Below are 18,542 nucleotides of genomic sequence, written 5' to 3' on the forward strand. Positions count from 1 at the left end.
AGAAGCAAAGCATTTATTGTTTCCCCAAATTTTATCAACATTGGAATTTTTAGAGTTTATTCTAAGTTGATATTTAGACCCCCATCTCTTATCTAGATAGTGTACTTAAATTATAAGCGCCGGGAAGGACCCATGCTCTCTGTGTGGAAGCAGTGGTCTCTCTGCAGATGCCTGACAAGTTAAGTCAGAGCTAGAGTTCTCAGAAGGTGGTGTGTCGGATCTCTGCAGAGGGATCACTGCTTCCACACCAAAAGATGGTTACTTACCTCAGTCCACTGTCCTGGCCATGCCTGTGCATTACAGCCCCGTAGACTTCCATGGGGTTGTGTTCTGAGTCCAGAGATGGAGGAAGACATCCCCACCAGAGGCCACGGCCATTGGAGGAAGACATCCCCACCGGCCATTGGAGGTAAGCATGCATCTGTGAAGGGGGAAGGTGGGCTAGTATAGGTTAAAAAAGGGGTGCAAAAAGGATAACCATAGGTTAAAAAAAAGGGGGGCAAGTTCATATAGCGAGGAGGATGCCCCAGATGGTGCTGGTGACTATTGGCAATGACCCTTTAATTAAAGTTACAAAGAACTTTTAGGTCTCTTTCATTTAGAAGTAAATGCTCCGTGGCCCCTTATAATGGCATAAAACAGAACTTGTCCACCTTTGCTCCAGGATTAAAACCCAACTGAATACATTTCAAGGTCATCAAAACAAAAGGTGTGCAGAGTCTTACCGTTCGCTTTCACCGGAAAGCGGCCACAGCCAGTGTAGAGAAGCATGTGCCCTGGCAGCCTGCTGCCGTGAAGGACCCATGCTCTCTGTGTGGAAGCAGTGGTCTCTCTGCAGAGGCCTGACAAGAGCTAGAGTTCTCAGAAGGTGGTGTGTCGGATCTCTGCAGAGGGATCACTGCTTCCACACCAGAAGCAAGAGTCCTTCTTTGCAGCATGCTGACAGGGCACAGGCTTTTCTACTCAGGCTGTGGCTGCTTTCTGCAGAAAACAAACCGTAAGTCTTTGAACATCCGGACGGTGTTTAGCTCATTCGAATTCCACGTTTAAATGTGAATGGCATCGGGTACGTCCCTTGGCGTGGCGTGCTCTCATGTTACTACATAGAAGGCAGAGAATCATCTGGTTTTTTTTTTGTATAGGAGAGCGTCTTTAAACTTCATAACACTTAAAGGAGAACTATGGGGTCAGTGCTTTTTCCCATAATTCTCCTTAAGGTAACTGGAGGACACAAACTAGCGTCCTCCCGTCACCCTAAGCTCAGTATACTGCAAGCTACAGCTCGCAGTATACTGAGACGCTGGAGCGGATCCCGACATCGATGTCGAGATCCGCCCAGCTGCGTGAGTGACTGCTGGCTCTGCCTATCTAGAGGCAGAGCCAGCTGTACCCTCCCCCGTCCGTTCCGCCAGTCAGCGCTGGAGGATCGGAGAGGGGAATCCAGCCCCTCCCCTGTCACGGCAGAGAGCCGTGACAGGATCGAGAGGTGAGCGAACGCCGGTATGTGTTCCCTCACCTCCCGATCTACTGAGCCGACCTGTGACAGTCTCATTGTCACAGGTCGGCTAGAACTATGAGGTGAGTGAGAAGTTCTCCTTTAATATGTTCTGAAGCGGGTTCGCCCGGCTTTGGATGTGTGCGGAGGGAATTCTGCAGCAGAAGACGGCGGGTCAGTCAAAGCCTATTGGTTCAACACGCTGGCGGGGCAAGGCTTTGTGCCGGGACGGGCCACATACATTATTTAGAGAGCCGCGAGGTTCCCTTTGTGACATGCCTCCCTTAGAACAACCGCTCTGCAGAGTTCTCCGTGCCTTGTAGGCTCAGTATGTGATTGTTGGATTGTTACATTTTTCTTGTATTTCCTCTCCGGAGTTTTTGCATAAATACGTTAAAAAAGCAATTCTGTGTCCGTGTCTTGTGTTCTGAGTGTCACTCCGTGTGGAGGAATGTATCACAGATGACGGATTTCACCAGGATGATGATGTTTTGGTTTTGTGCTTTTTTTCCCCATTCTGTTTCAAATTCCCCCACAAAGGGTTTCCTATAAGTCAGATAAACCATCCATAGTTCCTTCCTTATCATTTGTAGGCAAAATTGTAGTTTTTTTGTTATACTTTAAAAGCTGAACTCCGTCCTTCCCTTCAGTCTTGCACAGCTGTACCGGCTCCTCTCCAGGGCTCCCTCTGATATCACTACACACCGTGAGCTCCTCACAATGTGCATTAGAAGCTAAAGTAAGTCAGACAGAGCCCGCCTCATTTCCTGGGTGAGGGCCACTCAGCATCATCTAGCTCTGCCCTTCCCCAGCATGACTGTATCTGGCCCCGCCCCTTTCATTCATTGGATCTCGGTTATTTCAATCATAGCGGATCAGCATCACATGTGGGCGTTACCTAGGGTGGTCTGCATGCAGATGTATCCTGCTTAGGATCACCCACTCCAGACTGACGCTCACCCATTGAGGGACATTTATATTTGCATAACTCCTCCCACTAAACTGCATAAAGAAGCATAGTGATGGTATCAGTGGGTGTAAAATAAGGTATGTAATTAAAATGAAAAGGTTTTATTTAAAAATCTAATTGACATGATGAGGGTGAAAAAGGGGTTCAAGAAGGCGAAATATAAGCAGATTAAACTTCTGCTTTATAGAAATAGTTAAATGTATGTGCATACGGCTAGTACAAGTACACGACTCTATCTCAATAGCTTTCATCAGCATGTCATGACGCATGGCAATACAATTTATGATGCATAGTGATATTTAATACAAAGTGCATTGCAAAACACATTGACATGCATCTTAGTGCATTTCCATTGATTTTAATTGACGGTAAAAATGCATAGATGTTAATTGCCCTAAAAAAATAAGCGATTTATTTAATGAGCTGCAGACAAAACGGGTTTGGACTTTTTATTCGATGTTAGAGAAGTGTTATCTCTCGGTGCTGCATGCACTCACTGAAGAAGGATGGTTTGTGCTCTCTACAATTGTTTTTGTGGATTTTATATATATATATATAGAGAGAGAGTAAACTGCCCGTTATCCGGCATGGATTGGTAGGTTCTGGATAAATGTAGTTTCTGGTTGCTTGAGAATATAAAAAAAAGGTCTAACTAATGCTATACCCCAACCCATAATACACCATACTATACCATATCATAACATAAACTCTATTGACTTCATATTAATATTGAAATGCTGTAATTAAAAGCAAATTAAGACAAATAGACGCAGGATCCTTTCCAGCATAATACATGCTGCAGAACAGTGAGTACACGGGATTTTTTTTTGTGGTTAGATGAGAGTTCTGGTTAGTTGTATACCGGATAACAGAGTTTACTGTACAGTATATATATATATACACACACACATATATATACTCTATATAGACTTCCATTTGTTGTAAGGGAAATGATTTGATAAATAATGTTGAATTATTCCTAATATTCTTACATGTATATATAAAGAATATTAGGAATAATTCAACATTAATTATCAAATCATTTCAATTATAACAAAGTCTAACAAATGGAAATATATAATCGTAAATAAAATATTATACAGGATTTATATAGCGCCAACAGTTTGCATAGCACTTTACAATATAAGGAAGACAATACAATTCAAGACAAGATGGAAAGGAGGGCCCTGCCCCTGAGGCTTACAATCTAAAATATTAATATATAATTAATTGGCAATTGATCATATCAGTGAATTGTCATTAAGGGCTCATTCACGCCAGCATTTTATATGACAAAACTGGCAGAATCATATACGAAAAAAAGTGTACTTAAAATAAATACAAATTAAAAAAAAAATCATGGAAAGTGATGAATGAAGTGGAAAATTGGCAAATATTTAAGATAATTGAAAAAAAAAGACCCTTTATAAAAACTTTTTTAAAAAAAGGCTCCCTAATATGTGTATCTTACATGATGTAAATTGTCTTTTTTTTATTACATGGTTTAATACTGTGAGACCTATGTGCATGAGCGAAACCGGAAACATTTTCATTTTGCTTAATTTATAAGAAAAAATCCGTCCTTTCATTTAAAAAACAAACATTAAAAAATGTAATTTACTTTAATGACATACGGAAAAACTTTCACATTAAATTTATAGAGTTTAGGAAAATAAATCGCAGTCATTCTATGTAACGTATGCTGGGGTTTGATTTGTGGTTAACATGAGGGATGTTACGCAATCGATTTTGCAGAAGTAATACATTTATTATTCTTCGGTCAGGACATTATTTTTTTTATTTTTGCATGCATGCCGATAGGGACTGATCTGCCAGGAACTTCATCCACAAAAAAAAGAGAATTATGAAATGACATTAATCTCTAGAAATCAATTATCAAGACACATTATAACTAGCAAATACTATTTGTGCAAAAATAAAAAAGCAACCTGTATTAATTTAAAGAAATCAGACTGGACAACTTAATTGATTTATGTGTTAATGAAAAGAAAAGTGACTGGACAAATAAACTGTGTTTTTTTTGGAAAAATTACTTTTTAGTTGATTTATGTATTAATGTAAAGAAAATATAAATGTAAATTAACTTTTTGTAAAAAGAAAAGAAAAATGTACTATTTTATTTTTAATTTTTTTCAAAAAAGGGCTGCTAGTCCTTTAAATTAGCGGTCACCAACTGGGAGAAAATCCCTGAGAAAATGTTTAATGGTCCCCGGGCCCTCCACCAGCACTGTCACTCCTGCAGGCACACTAGCACCTATGTATGTATGTATGTATATATATATATATATATATATATATATACACTGAGTGGCCAGATTATTATGACCACCCCATCAGTACTTCGTTGGGCCGCCTCGTGACTCCACGAGATGATGAAAAGTGATGCGAGGAATCTGACACGGCACTGTTGCCCTTCTGTTGTCTTGTACCAGTCTTGCCCCTCCCCCGTTCTGCCCTAACATTGACTAGTCGCTGACGGCCACAATTCGCACATTCAGACCCAGATTTTCGGCTGACAGTCCGGTCTTTAAACACTTTAAGAATGAGCCCCTCTTGAACATTTAACATATTTTGCTGTTTTGTTAATACTCGCTCCATGGCTCCGAGCGCCAACAATCATCCCACGTTCAAAGGCTGTTATATCGCGTTGTTTCCCCGTATCTTCAGAAACAAATCACTTCTACTGTCGTGGTAACCAACCTGCTTCCCTATTTATAATGGTCTGGCCCTCTAGCAACTTCAGCGCCAAATTATAGCTACATATAGCTAATTTGCCTATAAATGTCATGTGGTCATAATAATCTGGCCACTCAGTGTATGTTTATATATGAGGAAACAAACAATATGAGAATATATATTTTTAAAAAATTCATATTAGTGGTCCGTGGGATTTAAAATGATGAATTTAGTGGTCCATGAGGTCCGAAAGGTTGGCGACTGCTGCTTTAAATGATATTAAACTGTAGCTCTATATCTGGCCACATTGCAAGCCTGCCATTCTGCAATATTTTAGCGTGTCCACACTTATTTAGACACTTGATGACAACGTGTACTAAAAAAATCACAGAAACAAAATAATTGTACAAGGCCTCCACAATTCAGTATATATTGCTAACATTTTTGTATCATTTTTATTTAACTTTTTTTTTAATTGTTTGGCAATCTATTTACTATAAACCTACTAAACATTCACTTTGCCAGGTGAACACTTTCTACTCTTGAATAAATGCACCCCCGCTATGGTCTGAATAGTTCTTATCTTCGTAGCAACGACAGTCTGGGTCCAAAATCGGATATATTTCAGACAGTTGAAAACAAATTTTATACTTATATAATGTACATTTTTGCGACCTGGACTATAGATATGAAGAGTCAGTCTAGCCAAAGAATTTTTGGAGTTGGGTGGGTTCAGTTACCTGCTTATTTCTCCTGACTCTTAGGCCCGGTTCACACCTGAGCATTTTACCGCACGCTCCTATGCGCGGTAAAACGCGCAACAGGTGAAAACCCATGTTTGCCTATGGGCATGGTTCTCACCTGCGCGTATGATCGCGCGGCAAAACGGCATATGCCCAAAGAAGCACAGGAGCTTCTTTGGGGCGTATTAATGCGGGTATCCCCCTCGGAAACTCGCGTTTGCCGCGCGTTCCTTTTACCGCAAATCGCTGTAAAACCGCGCGAGCGTGACTGGAAAATGTTACATGCAGATAGAGAGTATCGGTAAGTAGGTGATTTAAAGCCGAATCCAGGTTTTTGGAAAATGTGGTGAGACAAGTATAGAGGTTACCGTTGATGATCTTTCATCCTGAAAATGCTGCGTGCCTGGACTTTATGCTCGGTTAATGACTGCAATAATTTGAGTCACTGACCTAGAACAAACATTCAGAACAGAAGGTCCCCTACCAGGGGTCTTTTATGTGTTGTTCTTCTGACTTGCTATAAAATCAAGTTGGTCATCACGGACCTCGCTAGCTCATAAGAAGCCTCAAGACTTGTTGGATCCATATGGACTGGGTGTCATGGCCATTAGCACTTTTTGCACAGCAGTCTATATGCAATTCAGTAGGTGTGATTGAGAATAGTCAATCAAAGAGGGAGACAACCTTGGCCTTGGTCTTCAGACAGTGAGATGTTTAAAGTACCCTATTTGAAATGCCTTCTAAAGAACCAGCTTGAATAAAGGGAAGGTACCCATAGGTGCCTACATATACCTTCTACCATCTTACAAGGAGCCCATGCTCCAGGGGCATTCTAATGTGCAAATATGGACTTTAGAAAGTTAAGTCAAGGCCCACTTCTTCCAGCCTCCTGTACCTCACTATTGATCTTCAAACATGATATTTAGTCTCACTGGCCAATGATGACACACAAGAGGTGGAAGTGTAACTGTATTATACCTGCTTTGAAAAATATATAGATAGCCATGATTGTCTGTAAAATTAGCCCTCCCCGACACACATATCAACAAAAATGTCTCTGTGTCACCCATGCACATGGTCTTCATCAAGGCAGCTCGAACCCAGATTTTTGGATCATTCTATGATCCTTTCCCAGAAACCCAAATTGCAGTTTGCCTATATTTAATAATGACGGAGGTCCCTTAAACATAGCCATCGAAGCTATGGCACTTTCAATAGTAGCCAGTGTCCATGTCCAATGATAGCACATGATCAACCTTGAGTCAGTCCAGTGATAGGCAGATCTTCCCAAGTAACGCTATCTCTGCCCTGATCTAACATGTTCCTGATGAATTTCTTGAGCAATCTTAATTGGCCTTGGGTGAATTATTTGACATGTTATTTGTTTTTACAGGAAGTCCGCTGCACTATGCTTATTTGTAACCTTGTTGACTCTTTATTATCTTCCAGCTTATTGGAATGCCACTCGGGCCTTCATGATCTTGTCCACCTTGTCTTGCTTTGCTGGCATTATCGCCGGGATCTTGTCTTTCGCCCACTTCTCCACTTTCCAGAGATTTAACAGATCCTTTGCTGCAGGCATCATGTTCTTCATTTCCAGTAAGTGTTTACCTTACAATAGATATAAGCTGTATCTTGCTGCACTCCTTACAGGTTCAAAGTAAACCTGTATTCCAGGTGGGTGCTTGTAAGCAGAGCCCACGTCCCATACAGGTAGACCACGGATGGCACCGTGAAGTACATCAAAATTCAGGAACGTCACCAGCACACTAGTATAACGTGCAATTGGTCCATTTGATTACTCAAGATTGTCATACAAAGGCAAGTCTAGGCTTTTTATGACAATCTTGAGTCATTCAATGGACCAATTTCACATTATACTGGTGTGCTGGTGACGTTCCTGAATTTTGTTTACCTTACAATAGGGGCTGCATTTTATTATAACGATATTAGTTCAAAGTAGGGTTGTTCAATAGGCATAGGTTCCCATGGAGGCTGGATGCAGAAACAGAGTTGCTTACAAAGCTTGAGTCAGTTCGGAGCAATACAAATCTCAATGAACATGGAAGAGTTTACTGGGTTGTTCAAGCCTAGAGGTTGGGGTGCGCTTGACTTTTATTAAGAATGCATACACCCCCTTTTATAGATCATAGTAACTGAGCTTTAGATTGTTAAAAGAGCATAAGTCCATAACAACCAATCAGATTACAGTTTACTGAATGATGAATGATGACAATTGTTAGGTTGCTGTTGGTCCCTTGCTTTTTGGTTTATTGATTCTCAGAGATTGGTAGACCTGCTATTTTGCAAGAGGCAACAGAGGACACCTGCTAGAGTGGTGCAAGGTCTAAGAGAAATGGTCAGAGCAAACAGCAGAGAGTGGCAGAGTCAGCAGGCTGGTGGTAGATCCATCGCAAGAAAACTGAACCTAAGCAGAGCCCACGTCCCATACAGGTAGACAAAGCAATGAATGGTGATAGCTAAGGTAACAGGCTGATGATCAGGATAAGCAGAGAACAAGAAAAGTGCAAAGAACCTCAGGAGTAATCCAAAGCATAAACAGATGAAAGTGGATGGACCTCTATCCAGGACATAAGCAAACAGAATAACCCAGAGGTAGATAACCTTGGCACTCCAACTACAAATTCATAATGCCTCTGTTTCTGATAGCCATGCATGTGGCTGTCAGAGTCTTGCAAGGCCTCATGGGACTCATACTTCAACAACAGCTGGAGTGCAGAGGTTTGCCTACCCCTGGACTATCTTTTACTCAGGCTTAGGCCTAATGTCAAGCAGTCTCATAAGCTTCTATAATTAGGGTAGGTGTGTGCTGCAGAAACCTGAGTTGCAGTGCTGACTAATGGCCAGCAGATGGTGAAGGCTTAAAGTTTGCTGTAATAGGACAGCAGCACAGTGGACGGGCAAGGCATAGTGAAGGTGAGCCCTTAGAAGAACAGTGAAAGCAGGATCAGAGGGGTATTCGGAAGAGGATTTTGTGACCAATACAAATACAGGTGAAACTCGAATAATTAGAATATCGTGCAAAGTTCATTTATTTCACTAATGCAACTTAAAAGGTGAAACTAATATATGAGAGAGACTCATTACATGCAAAGCAAGATAATTCAAGCCGTGATTTGTCATCATTGTGATGATTATGGCTTACAGCTCATGAAAACCCCAAATCCACAACCTCAAAAAAGTAGATTATTACATGCAATCAATAAAAGAAGGATTGTACATAGAACAATATCGGACCTCTGAAAAGTACAAGCATGCATATGTACTCAGTACTTGGTTTGGGCCCCTTTTGCAGCACTTACTGCAATTACTTTTGCACGATATTCTAATTATTCGAGTTTCACCTGTAATAACAGGCATCTTTAGGCGTGCGCTCTTAAGCAGAACTTTCAAATGTTGCCAATGGCTGACAGGTCCACTTTAAAATCGCATCTGTATTCTAGTAACGTTTTTACGAACTTTCTATAATTGCGCTTTTCTGAGAGGCTGATTGACTAAAGCAGCAGCTGGAATGAGACATAAAAGAGATGTAAAAAGACCTTTCTGACGGATATGAAAATGTAGTGGACAGCGCGACACATTAAGTAATGTCATGTCTTGTCTGTTAGGGGAAAATATATGTCTGCCGGTGACACGGCTTGTCTCCCAAGATTAATGTGACATTAAACTGCGCAGCGGCCGAAAGCCGCGAAAATGACACCATTTATTTCTACGAGTGACAGACTCTTCCAAATGATATTTTGCCATCATTTTACTGAAATGTCAGAATATCTTCTCTGAAAGAGCTCATCATGAACTGCTGAGAGCATTATGAATTCCTATATCCTCCCAGGGACCACTCAGAACTTTGCTACTCCATCATTAATATATACTGTATAATATACTCATGTGTTTATATATACACCAATCAGCCATAACATTATGACCACCCACCTAATACTGAGTAGGTCCCCCTTTGGCCGCCAAAATAGCCCTGACCCGTCGAGGCGTGGACCCCACTAGACCTCTGAAGGTATGCCGTTGTATCTTACATCAAGCTGTAACTAGCAGATCCTTTAAGTTCTGTGTTCTTAAAGGATCTGCTAGTTACATATTATATATGCACCGATCAGCCATAACATTATGACCACCCACCTACTACTGAGTAGGTCCCCCTTTGGCCGCCAACATAGCCCTGACCCCTCAAGGCGTGGACCCCACTAGATCTCTGAAGGTATGCTGTGGTATCTGGCACCAAGCTGTCACTAGCAGATCCTTTAAGTCCTGTGTTCGGATGCGTTGCAACACAAGGTGTGTTTGGGTTCCGTTCTCGCTTCTTGCTCCAGGCGGCCCCATCCGCAGTCACTACAAGCACCCTCCCCCAGCGAATGGGATATCCGGTAAGGAGTGCAGCAAGACTTCCATACATTATGAATGGAGAGAGTGAATCTACTTAGGTAGGAGAGGCATAGGAACCTGACAGAGGTTCTAATCCCGCCCTACTATGCCTAAAACAAGATGTTTGTCTATATCATTTTTTGAGGAAATCCAGGCATGTGTTGTGAATATGTCTACAGAGTCTCTCTCTTATTACCCCCAGCCCTCTTTGTTCTCCTGGCCATGGCTATCTATACCGGGGTAACCGTTAATTTCTTGGGCAAGCGGTTTGGTGACTGGCGCTTTTCCTGGTCCTACATCCTGGGCTGGGTGGCTCTGCTTATGACCTTCTTTGCAGGTAAGATGATCTATCTATCTATCTATCTATCTATCTATCTATCTATCTATCTATCTATCTATCTATCTCATATCTATCTATCTATCTATCTATCTATCTATCTATCTATCTATCTATCTATCTATCTCATATCTATCTATCTATCTATCTATCTATCTCTATCTATCTATCTATCTATCTATCTATCTATCTATCTATCTATCTATCTATCTATCTCTATCTATCTATCTATCTATCTATCTATCTATCTATCTATCTATCTATCTATCTATCTATCTATCTATCTATCTCATTGTGATATAATCTTTCTCCTTTTCCTCAGGGATATTTTACATGTGTGCCTATCGCATGCACGAGTGTCGGAGAGTGACTGGCCCTCGTTAAAAAGTGGGAAACCACCCAGCAATTATAAATAATAATTTAGGACGATACATCCTAAAAAAAACACAGCAAACTTTTGTCTGACAGCCCAACAGATAATCCCCCATTGTATTAAAGTAGATGGCGGCAAGCCTAACCAAAGCAAGGCGCACTAACCCAAAGTACCCAATCAGGATTCATCTTTCACTGACTATGGAAAACTCGGATCTGATTGGTTGTTGTGGATTAGTGCTCTTAGATTTGGCCCTTGACTTGAACAAAACGTGGATGTGCCTTCCGTACCGACCGAACGGATCTCAGCTGTTCTGTGGATTTGATATTGCTGCCCTTTTGCTTCTTCCTGTTTGGGAATTCTTGTCTCCTGTTAACTTTTTGGTTACGGTCAAAGACGCCACATTCCAATTAGCCATAGTTCTTCCAAAAAGCAAGATTGTAAAAAAAAAAGCCTACAGTGCTCAAGAGGAACTTAAAGGGGGCCCATGCAAGAGAGAGCCCCTATACACACCTCTCCAATGGCCATTGTGTCCTACCTTCCCACTATTCCAGTGCTAAAGTCTCCATCTTTGGCACTGGACACTCCCAGGAGTGTCAGATGTCTGTGCCTCCCACCAATTGCCAGGGATCCATCCACAAACCCCTACATCACCACAGGACTCAGTGGTGACGTAGGGGTCGGAGGGTGCAACCACAGCATGGGGCATGGGACATGGGCATCTGACTTTCTGGGAAGAGTCAAATGCCAAAGACTCTGATGAAGACTGCATCGTGGGAGGGGAGGAAGGAGTGATGACTAGAGCCACAATCGTTGGCATTCAACACTTCCAGGAGTGTCAGATGTCTCCCACCAAGTGCCGAGGCTCCCTCCTCAAACCCCTACATCACCACAGGACTCAGTGGTGACGTAGGGGGTTGGAGGGTTCAACCACAGCATGGGGCAGGGGACATGGGCATCTGACATTCCCGTGACGAGTCAAATGCCGAAGACTCCGATGAAGGCTGCAACGTTGGAGAAGAGGGAATGTAGAAGCGATGAGTATAGGAGCTCTTCTCCTGCAGGACCTGACTGTTTGAATCCTTGACCTGACAGGCCTGTAAGAGCACTAGAGATCAAAAATACCAAAAAAAAGCCCTTGACTTTGATCAAAACGTATTCTTTTGTTTTGTATAGCGCGGGGAAAGGTCATTGCCTGGTTCAAGTTTTTATTGCTGTCTTGTGTCTTCTCTGGGGAAATTTCCTGCCACTTCCTACCAGCACTAAGTAATGGGAAATCTCATAATTTTAGTAAAGCTTGGACGGGCACTTCATTGTATGTGAGAATGGTGTTGGCGCGCCCCCATACCAGGATGTTGTAGAGAAGAGAAGAGCAAGAGCTGCCAGGGGAACAAGGAAAAGGGTAAGTATTCAATCCCCGTAGACTAAACAAGGCTTTACTCCTTGCAGTGCATTGAACCCCCACTGCATGAGTAATTTGCACACTATCCTAGAGTTCAGCTTCAATTGATATCTGTGTATTCCTGTTCTGGTGACAACTGATCCCTTTAGTTGTCTTGGTGTCACATGAACAGGAACTGGGGGGAAAATCTCTCTAATTAGATCACAGACAGATATTGAAACCCAAAGACGCCCACTGTCCTGGATCTTGGTCCTCTTTCCCACCAATGCTGTATCCAGCATTGAATGCATTATTTGCGTGGATTGGGACAACGAGTGGGCCTTCCCCACATATTTTGGAAGCAGGGTCAGGGTGGGAGCAACCCATAAAGAGGAGGGGCTAAAGTACCCACATTTTATCTCCAAGAATCTAGAACAATCCAAAATGAACATAGTAAAATTGAAAGTGTTGTGGAAGTTTGCAAAATTGAAAAAAAAAAAAAAGTGGTTTAAAGGTTATTAAAAAAATATATGTTATAAATTTTCATTGTTTTTATTCTTTGACGGTTTAATAAAAGAAGACGTATGCAAATTGTATCCGTCTTTGATCTGGTGAATTGCGAGTGAAGTCATTTTATGAAGAGAGCAAATAGAAGAAGCGGTGTAGCTGCTATGACATACTGTATTACTATTCAGCAGAGAAGCATCAGGAACACTCAAATCCACTAACGCGTTTCATTATACATAAAGCGACTAATCATAGGGGCGCGTAGGTCACCTCTCCCCTATACAGAGTGGGTATGTGTTGGGTGAACTCATAACATGACTCCTGTTCAGTTCATTAAGAACTACCCTATGTGGCAATAAGGCATGCCTCACAGACGGCAAGCCAGTTCATCCCAAAGGATGTCAGGGTTGTGGTCAGGGTTCTGCGCAGGACACTCAAGTTCTCCTGCATTAAACTCATCAAACCATGTCTTTATGGAGCTGGATTTGTACACAGGGGACAGTCATGGTGGAACAGCAAAGGGCCTTCACCAAACTGGTCAAACCATATGTTTATGGAGTTGGCTTTGTAGACAGGGGACAGTCAAGGGGGAACAGCAAAGGGCCTTCACTAAACACATTAAACCATATCTTTATGGAGCTGGCTTTGCACACAGGGAACAGTCATGGTGGAACAGACAAGGGTCTTCACCAAACTGTTATCACGACGTTGGAAGCCCACAATTGTCAAACATGTCTTTGTATGATGTCGTATTAACAGGACCCTTTACTGGAAACACCTGAAGTCAACCAGTAGATGGGTGTCCACATAATTGTGGCCATCTAGAAGAAATGCATTAACAATGTGAACGGAGGGTTCTCCTTGAGATTGATAGATCGATAGATAGATAGATAGATAGATAGATAGATAGATAGATAGATAGATAGATAGATAGATAGATAGACAGACAGACAGACAGACAGACAGACAGGCAGGCAGACAGACAGACAGACAGACAGACAGACAGATAGATAGGTAGATACAGATAGATAGATAGGTAGATACAGATAGATAGATAGATGCCACACTTGGCCAACCCCTTTGCAGCCATGTTCACGGTCTTTGTGGTTGAGACTGCAGGATATTGTGTTGTGCAACCTCTCTCTGAGAGCTTCAACTTGTGTTGGCCAAAACCTCAGGACACTTGGCTCACCTTTTTTTCAGGCTCAGATCCATCTACATTCAATAAATAAGCATATTGGAAGTTTTAGAGACTGAACTAACAGAGTAACCAGCCACACAAAATGATTGACAATAAAAATATTTATTGGATATGTTGTGTCTCTCGGGTGAATTAGAATGCAATATGATCAAGTTGGACAGAGACCTAGCACACCTCAGTTATATGAACATATGTAGGAAAACAAGCAAGTTTACAAATATAAGCTTTCTTCTTGTTCCCTCTTCCTGCTGTGTCCTGCTGGAAAACACAAGTTCCTGATGCAGGAATCCCTAATCGCACCTAAACTTACAGATGTGAATGAAGCCTCCCCCCTATACACAACTTCCCCCCCATACACATAAAAACAAATACACACACCGCCACATATAAAATAATACAACCTCTCCCACCACCACACACCCACATATAAAATACAGAGCCCCCTCTCCTGCTTACCTTGCAGGGAGGAGGCATGATCCCTGGTGATCTAGTGGTGATTAGTAAGGTCTGCTGCAGACTTTACTAATCCATCCTTTTGTCAGACGTTCACTGAAGGATTTCAGAGTGCTGGCCGAAAAGGATCCGAGTGCCGGCACAGAGGAGCAGCTATGCAGTCTGCATCCGACAGAGAGCCCGTAATTGGCCTGCGGGCCGGTACTTTGAGACCTCTGCCTTATAGACAATGGGTTTTTATTTGCTTTGGATAGGCTTTGCATTCCTATACAAGCCTAAAGGAATGCAACACCCAGGCGAAGCAGGTCAGAGAGAGATCAACTGCAGGTCAAATGCACATAGCAAGGAATTTTGAATGAACTTAGAAGCACCTTAAACCGATATGAAAGCCTAAAGCCCATCAACACAAGCCTACAGGGAACTTCGGTAGATGGAAATTATGGTTTTAGCATTGCAAGCTGGTGGAAAAAGAATCCTAGCCATAACCCAACTCAGACACAATGGCGCTCCATGGTGGGGGGTTATGTTTACGATGGCTCTTGCGTAGTACTCTCTGACACTAGCTGTCTTGTGTCATCCAACTTCATTCCTGCGTCGGGCTCTATTCTATGGTGCATCAAGCTCACAAGTGCTACAATAAAGGAGACAATTCAGTTAGTACATATTTGATATAATAACTAAATGCACAAGGATTTTTTTTCACACCTCATTGGAAAGTATCTCCCACTATCCTGTGATTGGTGCAGGGAAAACAACAGATATTCAACAATTTTATTGTAAGGGGGTTATTCACAAAGCTGCCGAAGGCAGCCGAGTGAATAACCCAGCCGAAGTGAAGTGAGGCGAACGCTCATGCTCCCCCACACCTCCTGAGTTACAGTCAGAGCTGGGTTTGCAGTCTGACACTACAAGTGGTCAAGGGGCAACTGCTTTGGGCCCCACAGCAATGACTGGGCCCAGGGCACCTGCCCTTTTTGCCCTGCTTCTAATGGGGACATTTCTTATGCTGACAACACAGTCCTCTCACTTCCTGGTGTGTCTCCAAGACAGGAAGGGAAGGAAAATCTTTCCAATGTGAAGACAGACAGCTAAAAAAAAAAGCACTCTATCCAAAACTAAACAAAAGAAAGTTTGGCTGAAGCTAAATTTTAAAGACAAATGATGATTTGCATACAATTAATATGTTGTATTGTTAACGATAAAGTTTTCTCTTAAAATGTGAAAAATGAAGCACAAAAAAGCAAGAAATATGTATAAAGAAAAGGAAGTTACCAGCCACAGGGTACATGAATGCACCAATCCAGCCGAGGACTAAACTGTATCCAATGCTTTGATAAACGGTCTGATTGATAAGGAAGTTTGTTGCGGAGCCCATTCCAGCCACTGCTGCAACGCCTGAAAATGAATCAAAATGATACACAAGATTAACTATGAAAGAGTCAAATGACCCCCCCCCCCCCCCCCCCTCCCCAGGGAGGTCCTGTTCTCCTTGGTGAAGCAGTCCCAGGAACTCCTACAGGGAAGATTTGCTGTCCTCCTTGGTGTAGCAGCTTTAGGAGCTCCTGCAGAGAAGGTTGGCTGCTCTCCTTGGTGGAGCAGTGTTAGGAGCTCCCGCAGAGAAGGGAAGCTGTACATCTTAAATGTTTCAGCAGTGATATCTAAGCCCCTGTGTTCCTGGCTCAATCTCCATTCTAGGGAGGTCCTGCTCTTCCTGGTGAAGAGTGTCGGGAACTCCTGAATAGGAGGTTGGCTGTTCTCCATGGTGGAGTAGTATCAGGAACTCCTGCAGAGAAGGTTTCCTGTTCTCCTTGGTGGAGTAGTATCAGGAACTCCTGCAGAGAAGGTTGGCTGCTCTCCTTGGTGGAGTAGTATCAGGAACTCCTGCAGAGAAGGTTTCCTGTTCTCCTCGGTGGAGTAGTAACAGAACTCCTGCAGAGAAGATTGGCTGCTCTCCTTGGTGGAGCAGTATCAGGAACTCCTGCAGAGAAGGTTGGCAGCTAGCTGTCAATCTTTGAGATTTCAGCAGTGATATCTAAGCCCCCCCCGTGCTCCCAGCTCCGCCTCCATTCCAGGAAGGTCCTGCTCCTCCTGGTAGAGCAGTGTCAGGAACTTATGCACAGACGATTGGCAGCTGGAGTCACCAAGAAAACTAAGAAGCCAGTGAGCTGGAAAATCTTGCAGGCAAAGCTAACGAATTACATGGAGAGAACTGGCGAAAGGTTAAGTTTCAGTGCAAGCGGAACCCCCCTATCAATACTTATTTTGGGGAAAAGTATGAGCAGAGCAGTATGGTTTATAGAGAAACATACCTTTTATAAACATCGTTCTTGCAATCTCTCCTTTAAAATATGTCTTGCCGAACACCAGTGCCACAACAGCCACAATATTGCACAATATTCCGATCACCATGGCTACCACAAGAATGATTTGGGAATATTCTAGGAATGAGACGGAGAAAGAGAATAGTCAGGACAAGATAAAAAAACATAAATATGTACTCTAAAGTCATGCTGTGTGTTAAGTGGTTCCTGTTTAAGTCAGCCCTAGTATGAGTGTGTGTGTGTGTGTGTGTGTGTGTGGGTATGCATGTGAGCTAGGATCCTTAGGTTGCAAGCTTTTTTAAGTGAGGTCTCTTTTTTCCCCCCATTACTACTAGCCAGTACGGATGCACTGATAAAAAAATTTCCATACCGAGTACCAGTACTGACACTTTTCCTTAAGTACTCGCCGATACCAATTACCGATACCTTTCTTTTTAGTGTCATGTGATCGTTTTTCTAAAACGATACAGAATTTTGATTTTAGGACAGTGTTGGAGCACCAGGGCCTGGCAAAGCTGCAACCTCTGTGACCCTGGTAGTTCTGCCACTGACTCCAAGCTGTGGATGAACTACAAATCTCTCCCGCACAGCCCACCATAGACCACGCGCTGCCTCCTAAGACCCCCCACGGTCCTCTGAAATACCTCTGCAGGAGACATCAGGCCAGCACCCCAGAGCATCACAGAGTATGTAGCTGCTTATTATTCTGCATTGATGTATAGTGTATTGCTGGGATTTGTAGTCCCTCTACAGCTTGGAGTCAGTGGCAGAACTATCAGGGGCGCAGACACATGACACTAAAAGAATATCGGTAATTGGTAACAGCGAGTACTTGGGGAAAAGTATCAGCTCTTGTGCTCAGTCTGGGAAAATGGTATCGGTACATCCCTACTATGTATATGTACACGTTTGCCACTTGAGACCTGTTTTTTTCAATTACTCTAAAGGTCCCCACACACCTTACGATAATCGTGGGAAATCCCGCGATCGTACGATTATCGTAAGGTGTGTGGAAGCCGTGCGACCTCTACTACTGTAAGGTCGCACGACTTTTAACTTACGGACATGTTCGAAAACCCGCCGAGCATCGTACGATGTTCGGCGTGTTTGTGGCATGTTCGTACGATAAAAGCCGTACGGGCCGGAGTGCGCAAGCGCACACTGCCCGTTCGGCATTGCAGTCATCGGATGCCCGCCCCTCGGGGGGCGTGGCTTGCGATCATCGCAAGTACGATCTGCCTATGCAAGATAGGCAGATCGTACGTTTTTTTAAGTACCTTACAACCATCGCAACACAAAAGTCTTACGATGGTTGTAAGGTGTGTGCCCAGCCTTAGCCAGTACTATAGTGTGTGCTTATCTATACTGAAAGATGAAGGTAGTCCCTCGCACTCCATGATATTAAAGTCAATGCTGTTTATTGACTGAGATAACACACATCTCCTTAGCAACGTTTCGGGACTGTGCGGACCCTATCTCAGGCAAACAGACCGCACCCACCCAGTTGGATTTGTTTTTTTTTGTCCGGTTAGGAGTGCGATGGGACAGGAGGATTAAACTTATCTATACTGAATCAGCCCACCCAGCTTTTTTCAGCAGACAGAAAGTGAGAAAGAAAACTGACAGGCAGAAATAAAAAAAAAAGAGAAATAGATAATAGAAAGAA

The 18,542-nt window shown here is 42.8% G+C and overlaps 1 protein-coding gene across 1 annotated transcript; it reads left to right on the forward strand.

The window, feature by feature from the left end:
• Positions 1-3,052: 3,052 nt before the first annotated feature.
• Positions 3,053-11,024, forward strand: LIM2 (lens intrinsic membrane protein 2). Its single transcript, XM_018554371.1, has 5 exons — positions 3,053-3,060; positions 6,169-6,206; positions 7,355-7,504; positions 10,506-10,640; positions 10,963-11,024. The coding sequence occupies exons 1-5, from the start codon at positions 3,053-3,055 to the stop codon at positions 11,022-11,024; spliced, it is 393 nt and encodes a 130-aa protein (XP_018409873.1).
• Positions 11,025-18,542: the final 7,518 nt, after the last annotated feature.

This window comes from Nanorana parkeri, unplaced genomic scaffold (assembly GCF_000935625.1).
Source record: "Nanorana parkeri isolate BGI_ZX_2015 unplaced genomic scaffold, ASM93562v1 scaffold155, whole genome shotgun sequence".
NCBI classification, from domain to species: Eukaryota; Metazoa; Chordata; class Amphibia; order Anura; family Dicroglossidae; genus Nanorana; species Nanorana parkeri.